At 49.5% G+C, this 24,729-nt stretch overlaps 1 protein-coding gene across 3 annotated transcripts; it reads left to right on the forward strand.

The window, feature by feature from the left end:
* The first annotated feature begins 216 nt into the window (after positions 1–216).
* Positions 217–23,918, forward strand: Ptgs1 (prostaglandin-endoperoxide synthase 1). 3 transcript variants are annotated; one of them, XM_010602972.2, is made up of 11 exons: positions 217–270; positions 375–464; positions 6,838–6,954; positions 7,350–7,490; positions 7,696–7,839; positions 9,820–10,001; positions 10,104–10,187; positions 11,869–12,115; positions 14,253–14,539; positions 18,085–18,232; positions 19,611–23,918. In XM_010602972.2, the coding sequence occupies exons 1-11, from the start codon at positions 264–266 to the stop codon at positions 19,964–19,966; spliced, it is 1,803 nt and encodes a 600-aa protein (XP_010601274.1). In that variant the 5' UTR covers positions 217–263; the 3' UTR covers positions 19,967–23,918. The 3 variants fall into 3 exon arrangements, with proteins under 3 accessions (XP_010601274.1, XP_010601276.1, XP_010601275.1); XM_010602974.2 differs by lacking the exon at positions 10,104–10,187; XM_010602973.3 differs by lacking the exons at positions 217–270; positions 375–464 and adding an exon at positions 501–908.
* Positions 23,919–24,729: the final 811 nt, after the last annotated feature.

The raw sequence follows: 24,729 nt of genomic DNA on the forward strand, positions 1-24,729 counted from the left end.
ACATCTTCGCTCAGCCTCAGTTTCCTGGCTATTAAATGGACACATTTTTGGCACTGCCAGGCTTTAAAAGGTCAAGTGCCTTAGGGGACTAGGGTGAAAACAGCCTAGGTAGCGATCACAGAACGAATACAAGTGTCTCAGCTGGGGCGGGAGCAGAGGAAGTAAGCGGGTGGCGGCCGAGGTGACAGCTGGGGGGAGGGGCGGGGGTGGAGCCAGGAGCCGGAGTCTGCGTCCCGCACCCATCAGCCGTTCCTCCCGGCGCCATGAGCAGTGAGTCCGACCCCGGTGCCCACCGCGTGCTCAGGAATCCGCGTGGCCTCTTGGCCGGAGCCTTGAACGCCGAGTTCAGCTCCGCTTTCCTCTCTCTTCTGCAGGGGAGAGTCTCTCGCTCCGGTTCCCGCTGCTCCTGCTCCTGCTGCCGCCGCCCGCTGTCCTGCCCGCGGACCCTAGGGCGCCCGCACTCGGTAGGCGCCCCTTTCTGTGCCCACGAGGAGCCTCGGGTCTCTGAGACTTGTGAGGCTCCCTCGCTCCTTTCCAGCGGGGTCCAGCTTCCCCTTCTGCTCTAGGTGCCTGTGAGAGGGGAGGGGGCTGTCTGGTGGCGGCAGGGTGGGCTCCCTGAAGACCCCAAAGGTATTCTTTTGGGGTGAGCCGCAGCCTGGGATCTAGCGTCGGCAGGGGGCAGGGACATCTCTTCTCCCGCCTCCTCACCTGCTCTGGGCCCCTAGCTTTCTAGGCCACCACCGCCCATACAGCCCCGCAGCTTCCTGTGGGGACCTTGCACAGGAAGTGGCAGACGCCCGGGGAAAGCCGTCTGGGCAGAGTTCCCTCTCTCTCCAGCCTCTTCAGTTTCTGGGGATCCATCCCGATGCCCGGCCCTAGTGGGAAGGTCTTCCTGGTAAAGACTGCAGGTACACCAGACATTGCAGGAAGACGGGAGGCAGAGATGTAGCGACAGCTGGGCTGCATTTTCTGGGTGTTAAACTTTACCTATTAGGTCTCCACGGGGCAAAATGGGGAAACTGAGGCTCAGTGGGTGCAGATACCCACCACGTTCACCCAGTACATGGTGGGCTAGGGATTGGAGCTCAGGCCTGTCTGATTCCAGTCTCTTTGCAAAGCCTTTCCACTGAAACTCTTCCACTCTTTACAGGCAATGGGCCTGAGCCCCTTCGGGTTTCATGGGCTGGGGTCTGATGAGGAAAGTTAGGTCTCGTGTAGCCCCCCTCTCCCAGCATGTACCAGGTTCCGGGAAGAAATCTACCTCTTATCCGGCTGACCGTCCGCCTCCTAACTGCGTGCACGTGCGCATGCGCGTATGTGCTGCCTGGCCATCTCTCCTTCCACCAACCTAGCCGTACCCATCCCTGCCTGAGTCCCCGTTCTTCATCTCTAAAAAGGGGCCGAGAGGACGGGAGAGGCGAGAGGGAGTCCAAGCTTTCTGTTACGAGGCTTTAGCAACCTGGTCCACAGAGGAGAGAGGGACTACAGGCATCTACTTGAGCTGCGAATCAGACCAGGTTGTGCGGGAGAAGAGGGTTTCAATGGGTAGCATTTGGGGAAGAAAAAGAGGATGGAGGATGGTCCAGGGAAAGGTTTGGGTTCAGCAAAAGCTAGGAAGACACATGTGGCCGGCACAGTTTGCAAAGGTTGGCTGTGTGTGTTTCTATTTCTTTGGTGCTCACCATGGGAGATGTGCTAGGCCCATTCTACAGAGGAGACCATTGAGGCCCAGCGTGGGTGAGCCTGCTTGTCTCGGACCCCACAGTGAGCTGGTAGCACAACCATTGCTGACCAGGCTGCCTCAGGGACCTACTCTGTCAGCCCTCAGATGAGCCCAGCATTTCCTTAGAGGCCCCATCAGCCTCATTGGGCCCCTGGGTACCCAGGAGCTGGCCTGCCCGTCTTTCCCTGTTGCTGGTGCCTCTGTTAGGGAGGAAGTGGAGTCCTGCCTGGAGAGCCAGGCTGAGCCAGGGGAGTCAGGTGCCAGGTTCATCCCTTCCAGCCAGCTTTGTAACCCCTGCCTAGGTAGGGCATGAACTCAGAGCTGGGGTGTGAGCTGTGTTCTGGGCCATTTCTTTTCGTTTTCATTGCCTTTTTTTTTTTTTTTTAAACTTGCCTTTATATCATCGGTGTTTAAATGGGATTGCTTTTTTCATTCCTGAGGAATTGCTTTGTGCTAGTCTTTGGCTGGGGCCTGAAGACAGAGCCAGGAGGAGCTCACAGTCTGACGAAGGAGGCAAAACAGGCTGTCATTCAGTGGAATCGGAGCCAGGGCTGAGGGAAGCACTGGGGTGTGCGGAACCCCAGCGGGGAGCAGCTGCACTCAATGCGAGGCATGGAGAGAGCCTTTGTTTGGAGGTGGTGACACTGGAGCCAGGCCTTGAAGGAGGCAGCAAGTGGGGAGACTGAGGCCTTATGATGAAGTGGTCCCACGTGGGTCTTTCTGGTAGGAAGCAGCGGTTTGAGCTGAGGTGCAAAGGTCTGAGAAGGAAAAGAGGCCTGGAGGGTAGAAAAGGTGGACAAGGGGCAGGGGCTGGATGCGCAGGGCCGTGGCTGAGGCTCATGGAGAGAAGAGTAGGTGGGTGGATGGAGGTGAGTCCTGGCTCTGCAGCGGAGTCTGGAGACTCCTGCAAGGATCCGGGAGAGAGGGGATGGTGAGACAAGTGCGGTGCAGGGGCAGAGGGTCTGCCAGTCATCCGAGGCCCAAGGAAGCTGAAGCCTGCGTCTTTCCCTCAAGGAGGATCAAAGGAGAACAGGAGATGAGGAGGGGCAGGTGGTGGAGGGAAGGGTGCTTCTGCCTCTTGTCGGGGAGGAGATGGAGTCCAGCTTGGGCCAATCCTGAGCCCAAAGATTGGTGATGCTCAAGTTTACCCTCTCCAGTCCCTGGCTTTGGCTTGGTGCACAGTGCCTAGGAAGGAGGAGGGTGTGGCCTGGCTACCAGAGCTGTGTCCCAGGCAGAGTTGGGCCGGCTAACCCTGGCGCCTGGGGCGAGAACCCAGCCTGTGCCAAGCCTCCCTTTGCCTGCTGCCTGCAGCCTCCTATCTCCAGCACCAGCTGGAGCTGTGGCCCCGGAGGGAGCTTCCTCTCCAGCTGGGCTCCTGAAGCTGCTGGGAGGGCCTGGTGTGCTGGCGCCTGGCCTGAACTGCCTGCCAGCTAGTGCAGGGGCTGGGGTCTAGTCCTGGTGCTGCTCAGGGCTCTTTTTGCTCTTTGGCTGCCAGGCCCCTGGAGCTTCTGTAAATATTATTTTTAGGGGATTTGGGTGCAGCCTCACCTCTTGCTGCCTGTCGCCTCCGCATCCTGGAGCACTTGGTGTTCCCCGGATGTGCCTGTCCCCTAGTCACGCTCAGCCTTGTGCCCCAAACCTCAACTCTCAGGATGGAGGACATTTCCTTGCCCAAATGCTTGGAAAGGCCCTGGAGCTGGGCAGTCCCAGATGGTGTCATCCGTAGGAATATGGACTGACTCTCAGCCTTTGGATCTGTGTCTTATCGACAGTGTGGGTGGCTGACTGCCCCGCCTTTCGGCCTGGGGCACACCTCGAGAGCGAGCTGTGGTGGTCTCTGCTGAGGGGCAGGGAGTCACACTGATGCCAGCAACCGAGAGGGACAGCTTGGCTCCGCCTGAGAGAGAAGGGGGACAGGTGGGCAGATGGGAGGCCTCTTTGGAGCTGCCTGCTCTGCCCCCTCAATGGGACATACCTGTCCAGGAAAGGCCCTGAGAGTGGGAGGGACTTGCCAAGGACACACAGTCAGCAATGGCAGCCTCTTTCTGATTCATTTTTCTTACTTGGTGCCTGGCCTCAGGGAGAGTTAGATCCAGTGCCAGCATCTCCTCTGCTCTCTTTCTGGATGGCTCATCACACCGTCGGGAATGATGGGCAGTCTCAGTTCAGGTGTCCTCCACAGAGCACAGAGTGGGGCTGCCACAAAGCACACAGGCTTGGAATTAGGCTGGCGGAAGGGCCTTCCAGTTCCCAGGGATCTGGTTTCGGCAGGAGATGGTGACCTCAGGGGTCCTGGTTTCATTCATTCAACATTTTCAAGGTCACCGGGAATCTTCGTCGTCCTCAGTAGTCATTCCTGGTTTGTGGATCAAAGGGATACCTCTTTCCCATCTTTCTACCAAATCCAGCCCTGGGCACCTCCAGGAAGGGGATCTGAAGGGGGTTCTGCAGCTTCCAAGCCCTGGAGCCTGGGTGAGTCTCCTGCCTTCTCCAGGCAGCAGGTTCCTCCTATGTGCAGCAGGAGGCTCAGGTGCCCACCCCTTCTTGGGGGAGCTGGCAGGAGAAACAAGGGGTGGGAGTGTGAGCTCACAGTTTTGCTCAGTTACAGCCCTGGACTCCCCAGTCTGGCTGTAACAGTCCAGCCACTGTCAAGCAGCACCCAGTCTCCACCCACCTAGCTCTCTGGGGCCCTGGTAGCAGCTGTTGTCTTTGCCTAGGAGGACTTTTCCTGCCCTGGGGCAGCTGGTGTTTATGGAAAGAGCAGAGCCGGGCAGTGGGCGGAGACTGCAGGGACGGGCCTTTCTTGGCTGAGTAGCTGTGGCATGGGCAGTCTCTGCCGAATCCAGCCTGCCACTCCTCCGTGAGCTGGGGCAGAACCAGGGGACCATGCAGGAGGCCTCCCTGGGCCAGCCAAGTGGGGAGTGGTCAGTCTCCCTCCGTCATTCTGTTAATTCCACAGATGTGTGCTAAGCTCTGGCCACCACATGGACTCCCTGCGTGTCTGGGTCTCCCTAGGATCTGGGCCTAGACCAGACTGTGTAGGGAGGAGGATGTTGGGAGAGGTGTGGGCTCTTTTCTTGGACACTTGTGGTGGAGACGAGCGGGGGTGGGGTGGGGTGGCAGGGGTTAGAATGGGGACTTGGGGGGGATGGGTCCTGGAGGGCAGGATCAGGTAGTTGGGGAGGAGGCTAATAGAGGAGCAGTGAAACCCTTGGTCAATGGGATTGAGCTTCAGGGACCCGGTGATTCCCTGCTGCTGTACAGATGGGGAACTGGGGTCCAGGGAGGCCTGGGTTTTAGCTCTGTGCTTGTCCCACCCAAGGGCCCAGGATTGGGCTTGGGAGCTGGGTACCAGGGAGCTTCTGGGTCTCCTGGTAGGTGAATCAGGTGGGTGATTGCGGATGATCCTTAAGGAAAGTCCCAGCGGGGGTGGGGTGGAGGGGTGGGGGCCAGCCGGCAGGGGTGCGTGCTGAGCCTCTTGCCTTTCTGGGCCTGTGGCTACGAGAGGTGGAGGCTGGGGTCCTGCCTGCCAGGTCTGCCTGTGGACTCCTGATAAAGTTTTCTGTCCAGCCTTCTTTCCTGGCTTCTCCTTCCTTCACCCTTGCTGGGGCCATGTAGATGTCATTGTGAGGCTGTGGGGAGTCACCAGGGCTTAAGCAAAAATGATTTGCATGATTTCTTGAGTTTTGCTTGTGTGTGTGGGTGGAGGTCTTCTCTTGGGGGGAGCAGGAGGACACCTGTGGAGTGGGGATACTGAGACTACAGGAACCAGGTCTTCCCCGGGGTCGTGGCCTCTGAACCCAGCACACGAACGTGACCCCGAACACTTCATCCCAGGCTGCTCCCACCTTTCACTGCCTTCTTGATCCCCCACCCCCAATCGTCGGTTACACAAAGAGCTGGCCCTGAGCCCAGAGAAGGAAGTATGTTTGCAGAAGGGATTCTGGCATTTGTAAATGGAAGGCTCCTGCTGGGAGCCAGGAGTCCTGGGTCTGCCTGGCTCTGGTCTGTGTTCTTGGCCAAGTCTCCACCTCACCCGAGCCTCAGTTTCCTGAGCAGGGAGGTGCACTCTTCCTGGTACACGGTGAGAGGGAGCCTGAATGAGCCTAAAGGGTTTAACTTTGCTGCTGAAGAATCTCTGAGGGGAGCAGATTGAGCAAGGGGTGTTGGTTGGCAGGATCTGGGTTAGACGCAGGGAAGGACTTCCTTGTGGGCTTTCTCCAAGAGGCAGGAAGGTGGCTGCCAGGCTCCAGTTACTGTCTCAGGAGATCCTCCAGCCCAGGCTCTTCTGTTCCCTTAGTCACGACCTTCTTCAGACCTACCTTTCCACCTGGACTGGGGCTGAGTCTGGGTCTCTCAGGAAGCTAAAACCTTGGGATTCCCCTCCTCTCTGCAATGCTCACTCTGTGCCCAGGGTTCTGGAAAAGTCTTCTCTTGATTGTTGAGCCTCTGTGCCCAGGGTTCTGGAAAAGTCTTCTCTTGATTGTTGAGCCTGTTGGGATGGTGGGGACCTATCTGACTTTCCCCTTTTTTCTGGCCTCAGTTTTCCCACCTGCAAAGTGGGCATTCTGATACCTGCTCTTCCCTTCCTCCTGTGGAAATGGAGAGGTGGTGGTAGAACTCCTTTTTCCTAATATCCAGGTGCTCCAAACTTGGGGACTGATCTGGGAGAAACCCTATCCCCATCTTTGTCCCCTATCCAAACCCCGCAAACCCTGCCCTCGTTGCTGTGCTCTGAGTAGGCAGGAAGCCTGTGACTGCAGTATCTTAACAGCTGCTTCCTAGCCTCAGTGGTACAGTTCAGGGTCTGGACTTTTCCCTTGTCCCCATTTGGTGACAGCCGGGAAGGAAGGGAGAGTTCCCCTGAGGCCCAGTGTAGGTTAGGCAGAGGTCCAGAGCAGGGGCTAGAAACAGCAGGTTGGGGGCTTTATGCTCCTGGCTTGGGAATGGGCATAGGGTGGCTTTGGGGGAATTCTGAAATTCAGAGAGGGTCACTTAGTAGTTCAAGCATAGTTGTCAGTTGAGTCCCCACCTCTGGCACTTTCCTCCCCCGCAGAACTGGCTGGGTCAGGAGGCCCCTCACTTGGTCTCTGACGCCTATTTCTCATCCACAGTGAACCCCTGTTGCTACTTTCCATGTCAGAACCAGGGTGTCTGTGTCCGCTTTGGCCGTGACCACTACCAGTGTGACTGTACCCGCACGGGCTACTCCGGCCCCAACTGCACCGTCCGTGAGCCGGGATTCCAGCCCCCGTTCTCTCTGGGTCCTCATGCTCCCCTGGATCCTCCTTCTCGACCCCACTTCTGGCCTTTGTCTCTGGCCATGCTTCCCTGCTCCCTCATGGCCCTGACCCTTTCCCCTGACCTGGTTCCCATGGGAGCTCTCGCTGCTGGGTCACCCATACTCCTTAGTTCTGGACTCTGTGGGGATTCTTTACACCCCCACCCCGGTCCTCATTTCTGGTCTGGCTCTGTCTTATGCCACCACTCCCAAGGCTGTATCCTTATCCCTACCCTCAAGTGCCTACCTGCTCCTATTTGACCCACCCCCAGTCCCACCTTCTGCCCTGGCTACTTCTGGATCTGCCAGCAGGGCCCAACTGAGCAGCTCCCACTGCCCCTGCAGCTGAGCTCTGGACCTGGCTCCGGAATTCCTTGCGGCCCAGCCCTGCTTTCTTTCACTTCCTGCTCACACATGGACGCTGGTTTTGGGAGTTTATCAATGCCTCTTTCATCCGAGACACGCTCATGCGCGTGGTACTCACAGGTAGGTTTGGGGCAGGGCCTCTCTAATCTGGGGGATAAGAAGTCTGGCCTGTTCTTGGGGATTCTTGGGGTCAGATAAAGGCATTGGATGAGGAGCCTTTTAGATGCCAGATAAAACAAGCCCCAACCCAAGATGGGGCAGGGAAGGGAAGGGGGTGTCACTGGGGTGGGAACATCCTTGTCACCATTATCTTTGCTCTCTGCAGTGCGTTCCAACCTCATACCCAGCCCTCCCACCTACAATTTAGCACATGACTACATCAGCTGGGAGTCTTTTTCCAATGTCAGCTATTATACTCGAATTCTACCCTCTGTGCCCAAAGACTGCCCCAAGCCCATGGGCACCAAAGGTAAGGGGGTCAGAGGAGGAGCTGGGGATCACAGTAGGTGCTCAGATCTCCTTTTGGGAGAAAGCAGATAGAAGAGCCTTTAGGGATCCATTTCACAGATGGGTGGACCAAGGCCAGACCGTTGACATGAACAGAACCAGGGATAAGGACAGGAAAGGGTAGAAAGGTTTCACCTGAGGTTACCCAGAAAGTCAAGGGCAGAGACAAGCTAATATTTTTATATTTTCAGGGTATCCCTTTGTCTGAACTTTTCTACCAACGAGGGGGATTATGCTGGGGTGGAGCTGACTTCCAGGTTTAAATGTAGAATGGAAGGAACAGTGTGCTATGGACTGAGTGCTGACTTTGTGTTTGGTTCTTTAGTAATGTAAATAGTTGATCATGCTTCAGCAGGGTAGGGCACAAACTGGGATTTCTTCAGTCCCACCAAGACCCACTTGTACTCACTGGCAGAGGTTTTCCTCAAGAGGCCGTCTTTCCATTCCACCTCTAGTTGTCCAGAAACCTGGGGGGGTACTCAGAGCCATCACTTAAGCTTCAAGGACAGCAGGAGGTTCATCAATCTATCGCTGCTGTAGCTTCAGTTCTCAACACATGGTGTCGCTGTTGAACACCAGCCTTGTGCAGTCCTGTGATTGTCCTTTGGCAGGTTTTGAAACTTGCTTGGGTCTCCAGGGCTCTACTACTCTGTTGATTTTCACTGAGACAGTTAGCTGCTATTCCCAGATCTTGACCAGTTCCACCAGGACAGCTCAATCTCATCAACACTGCTGAAATCAATTCTTGCCTGATGCCAATGAGTGATGATTCCAAATTGTGAGCTGTACACTGCTCCTTCCTATTTTACTTTTTATGAGTACCTTTTAGGGTGCTTGATATTGCCTCCTGCCGGAGAAATACATTTGGCCATCTCAATAGAAAGAATTTCCATTAATCTCAAACCTTTCACACTGGGCCTCTCATTATATATATATAGGTAAGGCAAAGGGAGGCTTTTCTCAGACCACAAAAAAATCTCAGTGTTCCTTTCTGTCAAAGGCTTGGGTGTCGACTCATCTGATTTTTGACATCATTAAGGAAGGCCTCTCAATACTTATTCTCATAATGACAGACATCGGTCATGACTTACTATCTTTCACCTAGAAACAGAATGATTGCATCATTTTAGAATATGTTGGTAAACTACTGCCTGTAGGCCAAATCCAGCCCACCCATTTTTGCAAATAAATTTTTATTAGTACACTTCTATTTTCATTTGTTTACATATTGTCTATGGCTGCTTTTCTGCTATGAAAGCAAGCTGAATAGATTCAACAGAGACCATATGGTTTGAAAAGTCCAAAACATTTCCTAGTTGTCTTTTTACAATAAAAAGTTTGATGACTCTTGGTTGAAAAGATTAGACCTCACCAGTTCTCTGTCATGCTTATATCATTTCACATGATCTTCAAATACACTGTATAAAATAAGCATCATCTGCCTTATTTTACAACATGAAGAAATTGAGGCTCAGAGAGATGAAATGATTATCCCACATTCACAAAGGTAGCAGAAGACATGGCCAGTTGCAAACAACCTACCTTGTCTCAGGGCCAGGGAACCCAAGATTTTAAAAAAATTATTTTGGTTAATTTTTGATTATGCAAAATTTATAAATATACACAAAAATGGAGAGGAAAGTATAGTGAACTATGTACCCATTTCCCAGTTTTAACATTTACCCACATGTCGCCAATCTTATTTCATCTATCCTGTCATTTTAAAATTTATTTTAAAGTAAATTCCAAATATGATGCTATTTTGCCCATAATACTTCTAGGTCTTTTGGTAGAGAGAGTACAGGGGCTTCCTGTGGAGTTGCAGAGGACAATCTTGACTTCCTTTCTGGGCCAACTTGCCTGCTGAGCCTGGAAGCCCCCAGGGCAGGAAGGTTGAGACAGGACCCAGGCATCTACTGCTCTTTCCTGCCTACCTCACCAGGGAAGAAGCAACTGCCAGATGCAGAGCTCCTGGGCCGTCACTTCCTTCTCAGGAGGAAGTTCATCCCTGATCCCCAAGGCACAAACCTCATGTTTGCCTTCTTTGCACAACACTTCACCCACCAGTTCTTCAAGACTTCTGGCAAGATGGGTCCTGGCTTCACCAAGGCCTTGGGCCATGGGGTAAGTACTGAGAAAGGAGGGACTCAGGACTGCTGTGGACCTAACTTGGCACATTCAGGTCATCACTGGATGGGCAATCTGAGTGGACCTCTCTGTCCTCAGGTAGACCTTGGCCACATTTATGGAGATAACCTAGAACGCCAGTATCACCTTCGGCTCTTTAAGGATGGGAAACTCAAGTATCAGGTAGAACTCGGCCTGGGGGGTGGGCTGTGGGAAGGAGTCCCATGGTCTCCCTGGCAAAGTCTGCTAGGAGGGGGCTGGAGCATGTCCTGGAGGGCCAGCCACGGGAGCTGGAGATATGTGCCAGTAGGAGAGGCTGAAACCCCAAATGAGGAGTAGACACGGCCTCCTGTGTCCTCTGGGGAGGGGGATTTGGAGCTCAATAGGAAATGGAAATTTGCTTCCTGCATTTATTCACTTAATTATCCTGCAGTGCTAATGGGGTACCACGATGTGCCTTGAGCAAGTGATTGAGCGGTGAGCATCATAGTTATGAACCCTGCCCTCGGTGACCCACAGCCTGTCAGGAGTCACAAACATAAATGCTAGGACATGAGTTCCATAGGGACTTCTTGTCCAAATCAGCATTGTCCATCAGAAATATAATGTGAGCCACATGTGTAACAAAAATTTTGTAGTGGCCACACTAAAAAAAGAAAAATAAGTGCAATGTATTTTAATAACATACTTTACCTGATGCAGTATATCTAGAATATTATCATTTCAACATGTAATCCATACAAAAATTATTGATGAAAGATCTCATGCTCCTTCCACACTAAATCTTCAAAATCAGATATGCATTTATAGTCACAGAACATTTCAATTTGGATGCTAAGTTTTCTTTGGAAATATTAAATCTCCAAAGATTAGATTTAGATTTTATAAAGTTTATACTTGAGTGAATAGATTCACGTACCCAAGTTGTTCCAAACATACTTAAAGGTTTTCCAGCAGCTGAAGTATCAGTTTTAAAATTAAAATCTAAAGTAAAAGCTAAATAAATGAAATTCAGTTCATTCACACTAGCCACATTTCTAATACTTAACAGTCACATGCTGCCATATTGGATTGTGGAAATCTAAAACAAAAACCAAAGCAAAGTCGTCTCCTGAATCTTTAAGATTAAGAACGGTACTTGGCATATAGTAATGAGGCAGTGTGTATATTTAATAAGTAAATACAAATGCCATGTAACTAGTGACACTTGGGATGACTGCCACCAAGGAGATGCTGGGCACCATTACAGTGTCCCCTAGGAGAGATTTCATTCATCAGTTCCAAGAAAAGACATTTGCATGAAAGATGAGGAGATATTAAAGAGGCTCAGAAAGGGGGAAGACTTTCCAGGTAGGAGGTGTAGCATGTGTACAGGCTGGGAGAGAGGAAGCAGCTCGGGCAACACGGAGGGAATGTAAGAATGGGATTGTTTGCTGAGCCTAGCAACGGAGGGCAAGAATGATTGCAGATGAGTGCGGAGATGCCTGCAGGAGGCTGTGTTAGGGATTGCTGACTTTTTCCGAGAGCAGAGAGAGGAGTTGGAAGGGTTTCAAGCTAGGGTCTGATACTAGATTTGAGTCTTTTAAAGATGGTGCTAACTCCAGTATAGAGAAAGGACTGTCTGGGGGCAAGTGTGGACACAGGGAGCCTACTGAGGGACAGGAAGAAGGGAGGAGTATGGGGATGGGTTGGACAGGGTGACGGTAACAGAGATGGAGAACTGGGGACAGATTTGAGGAGATTCAGAGGCAGGACCAGGGGCGTGGTCAGGAAGGACAGGTTGCTGAGGTAGGAGCAGGCGAGAGTCAGCTGGGGCAGATGCAGGCATGCAGTGGCCAGCTTGCTAGGCCTTCCTGTCCCGCAGGTGCTGGACGGGGAGATGTACCCACCATCAGTGAAAGAGGCGCCCGTGTTGATGCACTACCCAAGGGGAATCCCACTGCAAAAACAGATGGCCGTGGGCCAAGAGGTGTTTGGGCTGCTGCCGGGGCTCATGCTCTACGCCACACTCTGGCTGCGTGAGCACAACCGTGTGTGTGACCTGCTGAAGGCAGAGCATCCCACCTGGGAAGACGAACAGCTCTTTCAGACCACCCGCCTCATCCTGATAGGTGAGAGCTCTGAACCAGCCCTGTTGCATCTGCTTTCCAGCATGAGATCTCGAGCAGGTCCCTCCATGTCTGTGAGCCTCAGTTTCCAAATCTGTATTTTGAACAGAGTGATGATTGTTGTAGGATTCACTGAGATAATGAATGGAAAGACACCTGGCATGTAGTAGACCTGCAGAAAAAGAGGGACTGTGATGTTGAATCTTAGCTGGGTTACTCACAGCACATCTGATCAGCCACCCCAGGTCTCAGTTTCCCTTCCTATTGCACCCAGATGCACACCTGACGTCCCCAGTACACACAGGGTCAAAAATCCCAGCTTGCCCGGTCTCCAGGAGGCTTCGTGTTTCCTGCCCTACATGTATTTGCCTTTCTGGAGTTTGGTAGCTTCTAGGTGACTCAAGGATAGGATATTTTTGTACCCCTACGGGGGCGTGTGCAACCTAAAATGTCAGATGGTTTCCTGCCTGGATCTTGGACCCTAACATCCCTGTCCAGACCATGTTCTTTCTGAGTCACTAGCAACTTCCTCTCCCTACTTCTGGGCACCACTGGGCATGGCTGGTCCCAATTATAGTGTTTAATTCACTGGAGCCTTGGAGAGGCAGGCATCAGGGATAGGGATGGCTTGAAGAGTGTGGAGGGGCTGGTTCTGAAGACCCAAGCATTGCAGAGACCTTGACCAGAGAGGGAAAGTGTATAGTTGGAGGCTGCGCAGCACACTGGCTGGTGACCAAAGGCAAGATCCCTTGGGCATGGCCCATCCAGTGATGCATAACAACTTTTGTCTTCTTCTTGTTAGTGAATATTGAACCTGGGGCTTTCATATTAAGCTATATCCCCAGGCTTTATGTTTTAATTTTTAGCTTGAGACAAGGTCTTGCTAAGTTGCTAAATTGCCCAGGGTGAGCTTGGTCTTCCTGTCTTAGCTTCCTGGGGTTTTAGGATTGTAGGTAGACGTGCAGCACCATGCCTGGCTAATCTTGTGAATCAAATGTGACTACTTTTGTGGAAATTAAGATTCAGAGAGGTTAAGGGAAGTCTCCAAGGTCACTCAGTAGAGAGAGATTTGAATTATGTCTGACTGCCAACAGGATGCTGCTACCACTGTGTTATGAGGGGGCCGCCTTCCTGAGTGGAGAAGGGTTGTGAGCCTCACTCTGGTCTCTTGTGACAGCAAATACGTAGTACTCCTCCTTCCGGTCAATGTGTCAACACTGCCTGTTATGCCCAGCCCCGGGGCCACCAGTTTAGATGCATGCCTTGTCCACTTCACACCACCCAATACATATTACTACTCTGACATCAATACAGTGCACATCTCATAGATAAGGAAAGTGAGGTTCAGAGTGGTCGAGTAACCTGGCTAAGGCGAGGTGGCTGCTAATGGTGAAGCTGAGATGAGGACGCAGGTCAGCTGATTCCAAATTCTGTAGCTCTGGGTCAATTAACTCAAAGGCAATGGCCCAAAACATCAGTTTCTTAATACCTTGTTGACCAGTTTTCATTTTGTTACGGAATGTTCAGTTTGCTTCTTCCCCAGCTGTTTGCACTGTAGCCGGTTCTTGAGGGGGCAGAGGAGAATTCTATCTATCAGAATGCTGATATATGAAGATTTAAGAAGTATATTTTTTCAGATATGTTTAGGGCTAAGCACACCTGTCCTTGGGATCCCTCTTTGGCTGCTGTAGCAGCTGTGCGTGTGGTCTGTTTGAAACCCCCTGTGCCACTGAGGGTGCCAGCATGGTGCCAGCCTTTGCTAAGCCAGTCTCCCACTTCTCTGTCTTTTCAGGTATCTCCAAACTCTTTTAATGGGCAGTGGAGGGTGTTCCCCCAGGATCATAGAGCTGGTTCTCACACATCTCCTTTGCCCTTCCTGCTTACCTGGGTCTAAAGCTCCCTCTGGAATGTGGCAGCAGCAGTGCTCTTGTGAGACCCCAGAAAAACCTGAGTCAGAAAGGTCCATTTTCACATCCTGTTACAAAGAAACAAAGTGGAAGTGGTGAGATAAAATTAACAGCAACCACAAAAAAAGAGACAAAAAGGAAGCGCTTTTCACTTGCCAGCCTGCTTTCCAGGTTTGGTGTCTCGATTATGGGTCACTGCTCTGCTGATCCTGTTTCCCATCCTCCCCGTGCAGGAGAGACCATCAAGATCGTCATCGAGGAGTACGTGCAGCAGCTGAGTGGCTACTTCCTGCAGCTCAAGTTTGACCCTGAGCTGCTGTTCCGAGCCCAGTTCCAGTATCGCAACCGCATTGCCATGGAGTTCAACCACCTCTATCACTGGCACCCACTCATGCCTGACTCCTTCAGGGTGGGCTCCCAGGAGTACAGCTATGAGCAGTTCTTGTTCAACACCTCGATGCTAGTGGACTACGGAGTCGAGGCCCTGGTGGACGCCTTCTCTCGCCAGAGAGCTGGCCGGGTGAGTCTTGGAGGAGTAAGGGTGAGGGTGTGTGGGCTCCGGGATCCAGCAGACCTGAGCCAAATCCGTCTCCTCGTCTGTGAGGTGGGGATAGTGTCATTTTTACTGGGCAGTTGTAAGCATTCTTTGTGAATTCTCTTGTTCATGGGGAAATCTTATTTCTTCAGGTGTTGGGGATATAGTGATGAGCAAGGCTGATGTTTTTCTTGGGTCCTTGTCCCTTTGCTGAGTGCATCCAGAGAGGGAGAAGAATTTTAAGAACATGTTAAAAGCCACAATACAGAAAGGCCACAGTGCCCTGGAATTCAGAGGGGCTTCTGGCCCAGAGGTCAGGATTACAGGAAAGGAAATGACAGAAACTGAGCAGAAATTGGAAAGATGGACAGGGATTTCCCAGGGCAGAGGATGATTGTGCTCCAGATAGAGGGACAGCAGGAGGCACACTAATCTGAGGAACAGGAGCACACTCAGGGCATGGTAATATATGTGAAAAACCCTGCATATAGTAATTGCTTATTAAACCAGAGTATCTTTAAATGGTATGAGTTGTGCAAAGTTGCAAAATTTTGCAAAAGCCATATGCTGAAATCCTAATCCCCAGAACCTCATCATATGACTGCATTTGGAAAAAATGCAATTAAAAGAGGCAATTAAGGTTAAATGAGGAAATTAGGGCCCTAATCCAATATGACTATCGTCTTCATAAGAAGTGGAGATTAAGATACAGACACACACAGTGGGAAGACCATGTGGAGCCACAGCGAAATGACAAGCCAAAGAGAGAGAGAGAGAGAGGGAGGGAGAGGGGCCTCAGAAGAAGCCAACCCCACTGACACCTCCGACGCAGAAGATATAATGCTTTGTATTTAAGCCACCGAGATTTGTAGGACTTGGTTGTAGCAACCCTGGAAAACAAAAACATGCCCCTTTCCTGGGATTCTAACCAACTCCCTCTTAAATCTCTCCTTCTCCGCATTCTCCCATCTTCTTTGTCTCAGCTCTCTGAATCTCTCATTTTCATCATCAGCCTTCTGCCTCCCTCCAATCCTTGTCCCTACACCCTGTCTTGAAGCTTTGACACCATCCGGGGTTACTTCTCTATCTGGTAATTTGCCTAGAGTTAGCAGATGCTGCCACCTGTGCAGCTGGCTGGTTTGTGGCCTCCGCTCCCTATGAGGCACAGATATGGGCAGACACAATAGCCTTTGTGTGGGGCTATGTGGTTTCCAGAGCATTTTTCAGAAATGACCAGGATGAATGTGGAAAAGGGCCTGGCATTGAACATGGCACAAGGCATAAGGACAGCAGAAGTGTGTTGAGTCTCAGGATATTAAAAACCATGCGAGAAGTGATAAACCAGGACTCTCCATAATGATCATCAGGCGAGCCTGTGATCAACATTGCGATAACTGTTTTGCATCCTTTATCTCATTTATTTTACCAGAACAGTATCAGGTGGATGCTCTTACTTTCCCCATTTTTACATATGAGGAAACTCAAACGTAGCTCAACTAACTACCCAGTGTCCCTGTAGTTGTTTTCTTGGGTTGCCATAACAAAGTACCACAAACTCACTGGCTTAAAACAAACAGAAAATTCAGCTGAGAGTGTTGGCACATGTCTCTAACTCCAACACTCTGGGCGACTGAGGCAGGAGGATCACATAGTCTATCCCAGCCTGGGAAACTTAGTGAGTCAGCAAGACCTAATCTCAAAAACAAAATAAAACTTTAAAAGTGGCTCGGGATGTAGCTCAGTTTGAAGTCTCTGGGTTCAGTCCCCAACACTGAAAACCCAAAACTAAACCAAACAAAAGCCAAAACAAAACAAAAGAAATTTATTCTTTCACAGTTCTGGAGGCTGGAAGTCTAGATCAAGGTATCCGCAGGGTCATACTCTAGGCAAGGGTCTGTTCCATGCCTTCCTCTTAGTTTCCGACAGTCCTTGGTGTTCCTTGGTGTTGTAGCTGCATCATTCCAGTCTCTGCCCCTGTCGTCACATGATGTTCTCCCTGTGTCCCTGTTCTCATCTTGGAAGGACTCCGTTACTGGATTAGGGCCCACCCTACTTGAATATGACCTCATCGTAACTCGATTCCATCTGTGGAGACTCTGCAGTGGTCCCCTGTATCCATGAGCATATGTCCAAGACCTACAAGTGCATGTCTGAAGCTGCAGAGGGTAGTGAACCCTGCATATACTATTCCTTCCTTATACATACACACCTATAATAAGAGCCTAATTTATAAATTAGCCGCGGCCAGAGATTTTTGTAGTAACAATGAATAAAATTGAATATTTATAATAGCATTCTGCAATATTCTGTTGCAAAGTGTGTTGATATAGCCCCGCCCCTCACCCTGAGTCGTATTGTCTCTCTCTTTATATTACTGTGCATCTCCTTGGGATGATGAGGGGAGGTGACCCAGTACCTATGTAGTGGGACAAAGGGAGATGCAGGACACAGGCATCTGCTGCAGGGTTATTTTCCTACATGAAGGTTAGTTGGACATGAGCGCTGTGGTATCATGACAGTCGATCTGATAGCAAGTCAGCTGTCACCATAAATGGCTGACAAGCAGGTACCTTGTGTGATGCAGATATGCTAGACAGAGAGATGATTCATACCCTCAGAAGGAATGAGAGCAACAGCGCTAGATTTCATCGTGCTACTCAGAACATCGCGCAGTTTAAAACTCATGAATTGTTTATTTCTGGAATTTTCCATTAAATGTGTTTGGAGGACAGTTGATGGTGGGTAGCAGAAACTATGGAGGCAAAACCACCAATAAGGGGGAACTGCTGTGTTTCCAAATAAGGTCATAGTCACAGGTGCTGCGGGTTAGGATCTCGGGGCGGGGCGTAGTTCTACCCACAGCAGCACCGCAGCTTGTAAATGCTCAAGTGCGGGTGCTTGCTTTGTTTAACTGTGCTTTGCTCCAAGTTGTATGATTTTATTTAACTATGCTTCATCCCTGCCCATCATACTTCCATTGAACTATTAACACTGCCGGAGGAACAGAGGAGCCTTTTTTTTTTTTTTTTTTTTTTTTTTTTTTTGGTACGTGGGGATTGAACTCGGGAACTTGCACTTGCGAGGCAGGCGACAGCACCACTGAGCTAAATCCCCAGCCCAGAACAGAGATTTCTTTAGGCCGATGCTCCTTCACTGTATGAGTCAGAAGTGTTTTCTGGGGCCTTCTTTATCTTACCAGGTTACCTGGGCTTTGAGCCTTATTTTTCCTCCCTTCAAAAGAGGTTACAACAGGGTGGGGGAGCAGTGTAGGTTTTGAGTCAGTACATAGATCGTCCTGGCCAACTATGTACTTCAGTACTGGGGAAGCTGAGACTCTCAGGGGCTCCTGGAGAGAGAGCATGATTTGGAAGGGCTAGGGCCAGACCACCCACCTCATGGCTTCCGGGCTGCACCATTCTCTTTGTCCATGTAGAGAGACTCCTGACTTGAGGCTCTTTACAAGGACCTTACAATCTCCACAATAACCTGTCCTGGCTCTCCGTTCAATAGCTGTGCTTATCTCCTGGCAGATTGGTGGAGGTAGGAACATAGACCACCATGTTCTGCATGTGGCTGTGGAGGTCATCAAAGAGGCTCGAGAGATGCGGCTACAGCCATTCAATGAGTACCGCAAGAGATTTGGCATGAAGCCCTACACCTCTTTCCAGGAGCTCACAGGTGAGCAGCTGCTTCCTGAACACAGTCTCTGTCCTCAAGGGACGTGCAGGAAAGTGAGAGAGACGTGAAGCCAACAGAGACAATACTCGTGGCCCGCACTGCGAGTGTGTGAATTATAAGGAGAAGTGAGTGTGGCAGATATCCCTGCTCAGGGAGAAAAGGAACTTTTCAGCTAGGCTTGAGGGATAAGTAGGAATGTTCCAGCTGGAGAATAGAAGCAGAGAAAGGGAGTAGAAAGGCCTTAGAGGTTAGAAAGTAGGTATCCATTTGGGAGAACAGCCATAGATGTGGTTGGAGCAAGGGGTTTATGTCTGGGGTTGGTGCTGGTTTAGGGAGGGAGGGTTGGCACCAAACTACGCGGAATCTTGGGTTCTATGTTCACGATTTTGAGTGTTAGCCTGTGTAGTGGTTTTTAAATACCCACTTATGGACCAGCTGCATAATTGGAAAGCAAATTAAAATATCAAATCTAGCTGGGGATGTAGCTGACTGTGTAGCATGTGCTTAGCATGCACAAGGCCCTAGTTTCAATCCCCTGGGTCAAAACAGAACAAAATCCCCAAAAATGAAACAGAAAAATCTCCCAAATCTCAAATGCCTCTCCCAGAGATTCTGACTCAGTAGACCTATGTGGTACTCAAGGATCTACACACATACACCCCCCCCACACACACAGATTTCCCAGGTGTTGGACAGCCAGGTTGGGTCATAGATAGTCAGGAGCTGCTGGAGAAGGTGTGATGTGACACCTCCACGATGTTCTAGGGAGGAGTGTGGATTTGAGGAAACAGATAGGGAAGCTCCATGTCTGTCTCCCTTTGGTCACTGTCTGCAACCTTAGACTAGAGCAGAGCCTGGGATCAGCGGTACATTTCCTCTGATCCTGGAACAGGAATCTTTGTCACTAATTAATCCCTGTGACAAATGGTCTATCAGGGCAGAAAGAAGACTTTCACTGATGTTTGTCTGAACTTGAATCCATTATATTGTATCCTTGATGATTAGCCTAATAGAGGGGCTTGGATCCAGAGAAGACCCTGAAATTCACCTACGAATGAAGCAAGTGAGGCAAAATCCTTCTTATTGTAATGACCAGATATTTAGTGCCCTGAGACAAGGGATGAGCTGTTTGGTGGAGGTTTTAGGCCCTTGGAATCTTTCTTCTAAGCTCAGACCAGGACAAGGGATAGTGTGTGCTTTCCTTCCCAACCGTTTCTATAGCACTAGTGAGGCCAAATTTGAAGACGTTTGCTCAGTTGCCCGAATTATTCTTCTGGAGTCTCTATTGTCCCCAGAAAAAAGGTGGATGTAGGAGATTCCCTCCCCAGATTTACCTTAATGATAATACGACTCTGACTCTAGCTTCTCCCTTTTGCAGGGGACAAGGAGATGGCAGCTGAGTTGGAGGAGTTATATGGAGACATCAATGCCTTAGAGTTTTACCCAGGGTTGCTTCTTGAAAAATGCCTACCAAACTCCATCTTCGGGGAGAGTATGATTGAGATTGGGGCTCCCTTTTCCCTCAAGGGACTCCTAGGGAATCCCATCTGTTCTCCAGAGTACTGGAAGCCAAGCACATTTGGTGGTGAGATGGGCTTCAGCATTGTCAACACAGCCACACTGAAGAAGCTGGTCTGCCTCAACACCAAGACCTGTCCCTACGTTTCCTTCCGAGTGCCCAGCTCCAGTCAGGATGAGGGGTCAGCTGTGGAGCGACCATCCACAGAACTCTGAGTGGGGCAGTAAAGTGGCATTCTGGAGGGTGGAACTTTGTGCTGGTGATTCCAGAATGCTGAGACCAGGGTTGATGGTCTTAAGTGTTGGTTTTCTGGTTTGGCACTGTAAGCGTTAATTTTGACATTTAGAACTTTGGGTGTCTGGATCTGGAGTATTGTGAGCATCTTCTGGTCACTATAGAATGCTGAATTCCATGTTAACCCTTCAGAATGTTAGGGGTGGTTGGTTCTCGTTGGACTTTCTAGAACACCGGATTCCTGGTTAGCAAACTATAATGTCAGAGTTCTAGTTGATTTGAAATGCAGACATTCTAGAATATAGAGTTCCTGGTAAACTCTCCTAAAAAGTTAAGGGGTTCTTATTTTGTATTCTAGAATCTGGGTGGCCCTCCAGAATGCTGACGACTACCTTAATTGGTAGTTTGGAATGTTGTGCTCATGGTCAATGATCCAGAACAGAGGCTGATAGGCCAGATCAGTCCTGAGCTAAGTGTCTAGAATGCCAGTGCAATTCCCTTTCCTTCCTAGGGAAATAGCTAGGGGACAAAATATCCTAATTACCAACAAGAATGTATTGCTTGAATCTGTTCCTACCCTGAAAGGTAATGAAGTAGGGTGTTCTTGGGACTCCCACGTAGACCCTGGCCCAAGGATAGGGAGAGAATGGAAGGGCTTTTCCATGCCATTTGTTGGAAGCTGCCAGAGCTTTGTCCCATTTCACATCTTGACTTGTGGCAGCTGTCATGAAGCTAATAAAATTATCTTTTCAAAGTTGCTTGCTATGTATATCTTTTGGTTCCATCTCCAAATGCGAGACATCACTGAAGTGACCTTTCTCCTAGCGACAAGCTAGGCATGCTACAACTCAGCATGAGACTTTGAGGGGATCCCTAGGGCCCGTCCTGGAGCACATGTTTCACTGCTGATGCTTCGTTTCTTCTTATGGATAGGCACTGCCCTTTCCTGGCTGCTCTTCTAAAATACCCACTTCTCCAAGTCTGCAGATGTAGCATTCAGTTCTTACCAGCTGGTTAAAACAAGTCCCTTCCTCACAGAGCAGACAACAGAGACCAGGGGCACCTGTGGAGGAGAGTGCTATAGTGCACCAATGCGACACCCTCAATTCTCATTTAATTTTCACACCAACAGTATGAAGTGGTGTGACTCCCATTTTAAAATGGAGGAAACTCGGCCTCATAGTGTCAGGTGACTTATCTTCCCCATAGGTGCCAGAGCCAGGTGTGGAACACAGAGTTCCCCTGTCCCCTCTCACTTAGACTTCGAGCTGGGCCTGATTTTGCCTCTCTGGCTCAGGATCAAAGACAAGGTGGGGTGTAGTCTCCACCTTACATGCCAGCTGCTCACTTGGTCACACGCGTTTACTTTCCCAAGTGCTTACTGTGTGCCAGTTACCGCGACGGGCTTGGGAATGCAGCTGTGAGTGATCAGTATAGATAAAGCTTCTACCAGTGTGGAACTCACATTCCCAGTGGGGTTAAAGAGACGGTAAATAAAAACAATGAAGCAGGAGAAATGCTGGTGAGCCTGACTTTTGTTTTCACTCAGTTTGCTTGGTCGGCCCCAACTTCACTCCTGAGACCAGAGTAGGGGCTCTGGGATCTGGCAGTCCGCCTCCTTTTCCTCCATTCGCAGCCTGAGATCCTTTTCCCAGTCACACAGGCCTTTGTATCTAGTGAACAGAGGAGCAAAGGCAGAAGGGTAAGATATGAGCTCGGGAAAAGGACTTGGTGCTAAACACTTTGGACATAGCATCCCTCAGGAGAAGCCATGGGCAAGAATCAATGGGGAATTGGGATTTAGGCTGACCATCTTTGGGCCTGGGCCTATCTTACAGTCGAGAAAATCTTTGTTTTTCCTTAGTGGATAAAGGAATGATTCAACCATTCTTTCCTGGCCTTGTGGATGCTGCCCAGTTGCTTTGATGTAGAAGGTCCTTTGGATCTCGGAAGTAGGTGCAGAGTGGCTGTGTCTTGTCCTTGTTTGCCAAGTATCTATTTCCCTGCATTGAATACCCCTTGCTTTGCCAATTTCCTTATCTCTCTCATTAATTTCACTCTCAATGGTTCATCAAGAGCATATTCTGGACTAGAGATAGGGCCAATCCTGGGCAATCACACACCCTGTCTGTGTTAATTGGTCCCTGCATGGCATTCCACGGAGACTGAGATTCTTTTTGGGGGGAGTACTAGGGATCAAACTTGGGACCTTGCACTTGAGAGGCAGGCAGCAGAACCGCTAAGCTTAATCCCCAGCCCAAGACTGAGATTCTGGACTCTGATTCATCTCTGCAGCTGGGCTCTGCAAAGGCTGTTCACTAGTTCCTGCTTCCCAGATCCCCAGGGCAGTCTGGATTCCTGAGTTCTCCGGTTAGCTTTTCCTTTCATCCTATGGCCTTTAGAGTTGCTTATGCCAGAGCTCGTGCCTGTTGTTTGTAAGCAAACTTTAATGGCCACAGGCCCAAGGAAACAGAAAGACTATAATGGTTCTTGGGGAAAATTTAATCAAGGGAGATGCAATAAAACTACTGTTTTGGAAAAAGCAGCCTCTGGTGGGTACACAGCAGAGTGGAGCAGGAAGGACAGGCTGTGGCCGTGTTCCAACCCAGAGATGCCGACAGCTGGGGCCAGAGAAGGGCTGTGGTGATGGTGGGTGGGATGGCTTCCCAGGAGGGCTCCTCTTTTGAGTGCAGAGGCCTAGTTTAGGTGGACTTTGCTTGGCATGGACAACAGTGCATGGAATTTTTGCAGCTGGAAACCTGTCACATGCACCAAGAGGGTTCCATCCGAGTGAAGGGTCTTTACTGTTCATACTTTGAAAACCCATTCCTACAGTTTACTTTGGCAGGTGTGATGGTTAGTTTTATGTGTCAATTTGGCTAGGTGGTAGGGCCCAGTTATTTAATTAAAGGACTAATCCAGGTGTAGCCATGAAGGTATTTTATAGACATGATTAATATCTACAATTGGTTGACTTTAAAGATTGCCCTTGGAAACATGGGTGGACCTTATTTAAAACCCAATGAAAGGGCTTCAGAACAAAAACAGATTTTCTGAAAAATGAGAAATCCTTCACAATTGCAGTGTCAGCTTCTCGCAAGTTTCCAGCCTGCCATTCTGACCTATGGGTTTCAGGTTTGCCAACCCTAGAAATTGTGTGAGCCAGTTCCAGTATAACTATACATGTGTGTGTTTGTGTGTGTGTGTGTGTGTGTATAATGTATTCACATTCATACTGTACAGGTTCTGTGACTCTGGAGAACTTGGACTAAGAGTGCAAACAACAGAATTTTCTCTAGCCTTCCTGCTTAAGCAGGAAGAGGTTTATTAGAGGACATAGTATAACTTATGGAGCCATTGAGAGGGTCAGAGAATTAAACTTGAGGCTATGTGCCTAGGGTCAGTGGCCACTGATCCCACACAGATACCTCTGCTGTTGCTACCTGTTGCAGGTATGTCAAACCATCCCTTTTCTCCCCCAAACCCTACTCCCGCTGCTCTCCCCAACTGGCAGCTATAGTTACTTGCCAGAAAATGGATTCTACATGGTATCTACTTCATTTTCCTGTACTGAAAATTATGTTTATTTTGTATTTGGTCAGTGGAGCTTGGCGCATATGTCTGTCCTCCCACTTCAAGAGAGGGTGGTAAAGTGAGTTTCCTGGCATGAGTCTCAGAAAGGGGGACCTCATAATGTGGAAATTCCTTATATATAGGAAAAGTGTCCAAAAGGGCTGGAAACACGAGCAACTTGCCGCAGTGGGTCTGAGTTTTTCTAGTTCTGCTTTGCTTCTGTGGATCTTATCTTTACTATACTGCAAAGACCATCAAAATGGCATCACTAGTGACCTGGTGGCAGCTCAATATAGTTGCTGAGTTTGAGGCGAGGAAGTAAAATTATGCTGGTATAGAACAGCAGAGAAGCAAAGACTGTAAAGTACACATGGTCCATCTGTTAATAATGTTCAAGTAAAAGAATAACTGAAACTGTATATAGGGCGCAAAATGTATAATAATATGAAACAGGAAAAAAATGTTCAAAAGGAAAGACAAACTAGGGAGAGAGGAGGGGGAAAAGAGAAAGAAAATGAAAAAAATGAGAAAATAAGGAAAAAGTTGAAATGGGGCTTTGTATATAAGGAGGGAAAGGGGTAGAAGGGAGGAGAGGGGAATGGAAAAAAAAAAGAGGACTCAAGATACGTGACGTACAGGTACAAATTGCCTATGATGAATGTGGTCATTATGCATATCTGAATTGTACCAATAACATTAAAATTTTTAAAAATGTTAGAATGCGCTACAACTCACCTTTCTTCTTAATCATGTTTTTCCTATGAAAACAGACTCCACTAAAACAGCTATGCCCGAGTGACAGTAAGAAAAACGAAAACTTGAAAGATAGTTTTATTCAGCACTTTTGAGGAAACTACAACAAAGCACTTTCCTTCCTGGCTTCTCACTGCCAGTTTTTCTTGTTTGGTCCCCTCAAGGTCAAATTTTACTTTTCCTTTCAATCTTTGTACTTTTAGATCAGAGGGTTTTTGAGCCATTTACACAACTGCAGACTTGGCATTTTGGGTGTTTGGGTAGCGTGGTCAGTCCATCCTTGCAGACTTTTGTGGCAGCCTCTAACCCATTGCAGAATAATATAAAAGTGCACTAATCTTAAGTACACACCTCAGTGAATTTTTACATATGCATGAAAAGCAAGTTACCAAAGAAATGAAGGCACAGATCATTTCCA

This window comes from Fukomys damarensis, unplaced genomic scaffold (genome assembly GCF_012274545.1).
Source record: "Fukomys damarensis isolate Sample0158 unplaced genomic scaffold, DMR_v1.0_HiC HiC_scaffold_36, whole genome shotgun sequence".
NCBI lineage: Eukaryota > Metazoa > Chordata > Mammalia > Rodentia > Bathyergidae > Fukomys > Fukomys damarensis.

Bases quoted from the DNA above. Each gene is read 5' to 3' on its own strand.
- Ptgs1 (XM_010602972.2), top strand. The intron at 7,840-9,819 runs GTAAGGGGGTCA...CTACCTCACCAG, and splicing joins CAAGCCCATGGGCACCAAAG to GGAAGAAGCAACTGCCAGAT. The intron at 12,116-14,252 runs GTGAGAGCTCTG...CTCCCCGTGCAG, and splicing joins CACCCGCCTCATCCTGATAG to GAGAGACCATCAAGATCGTC.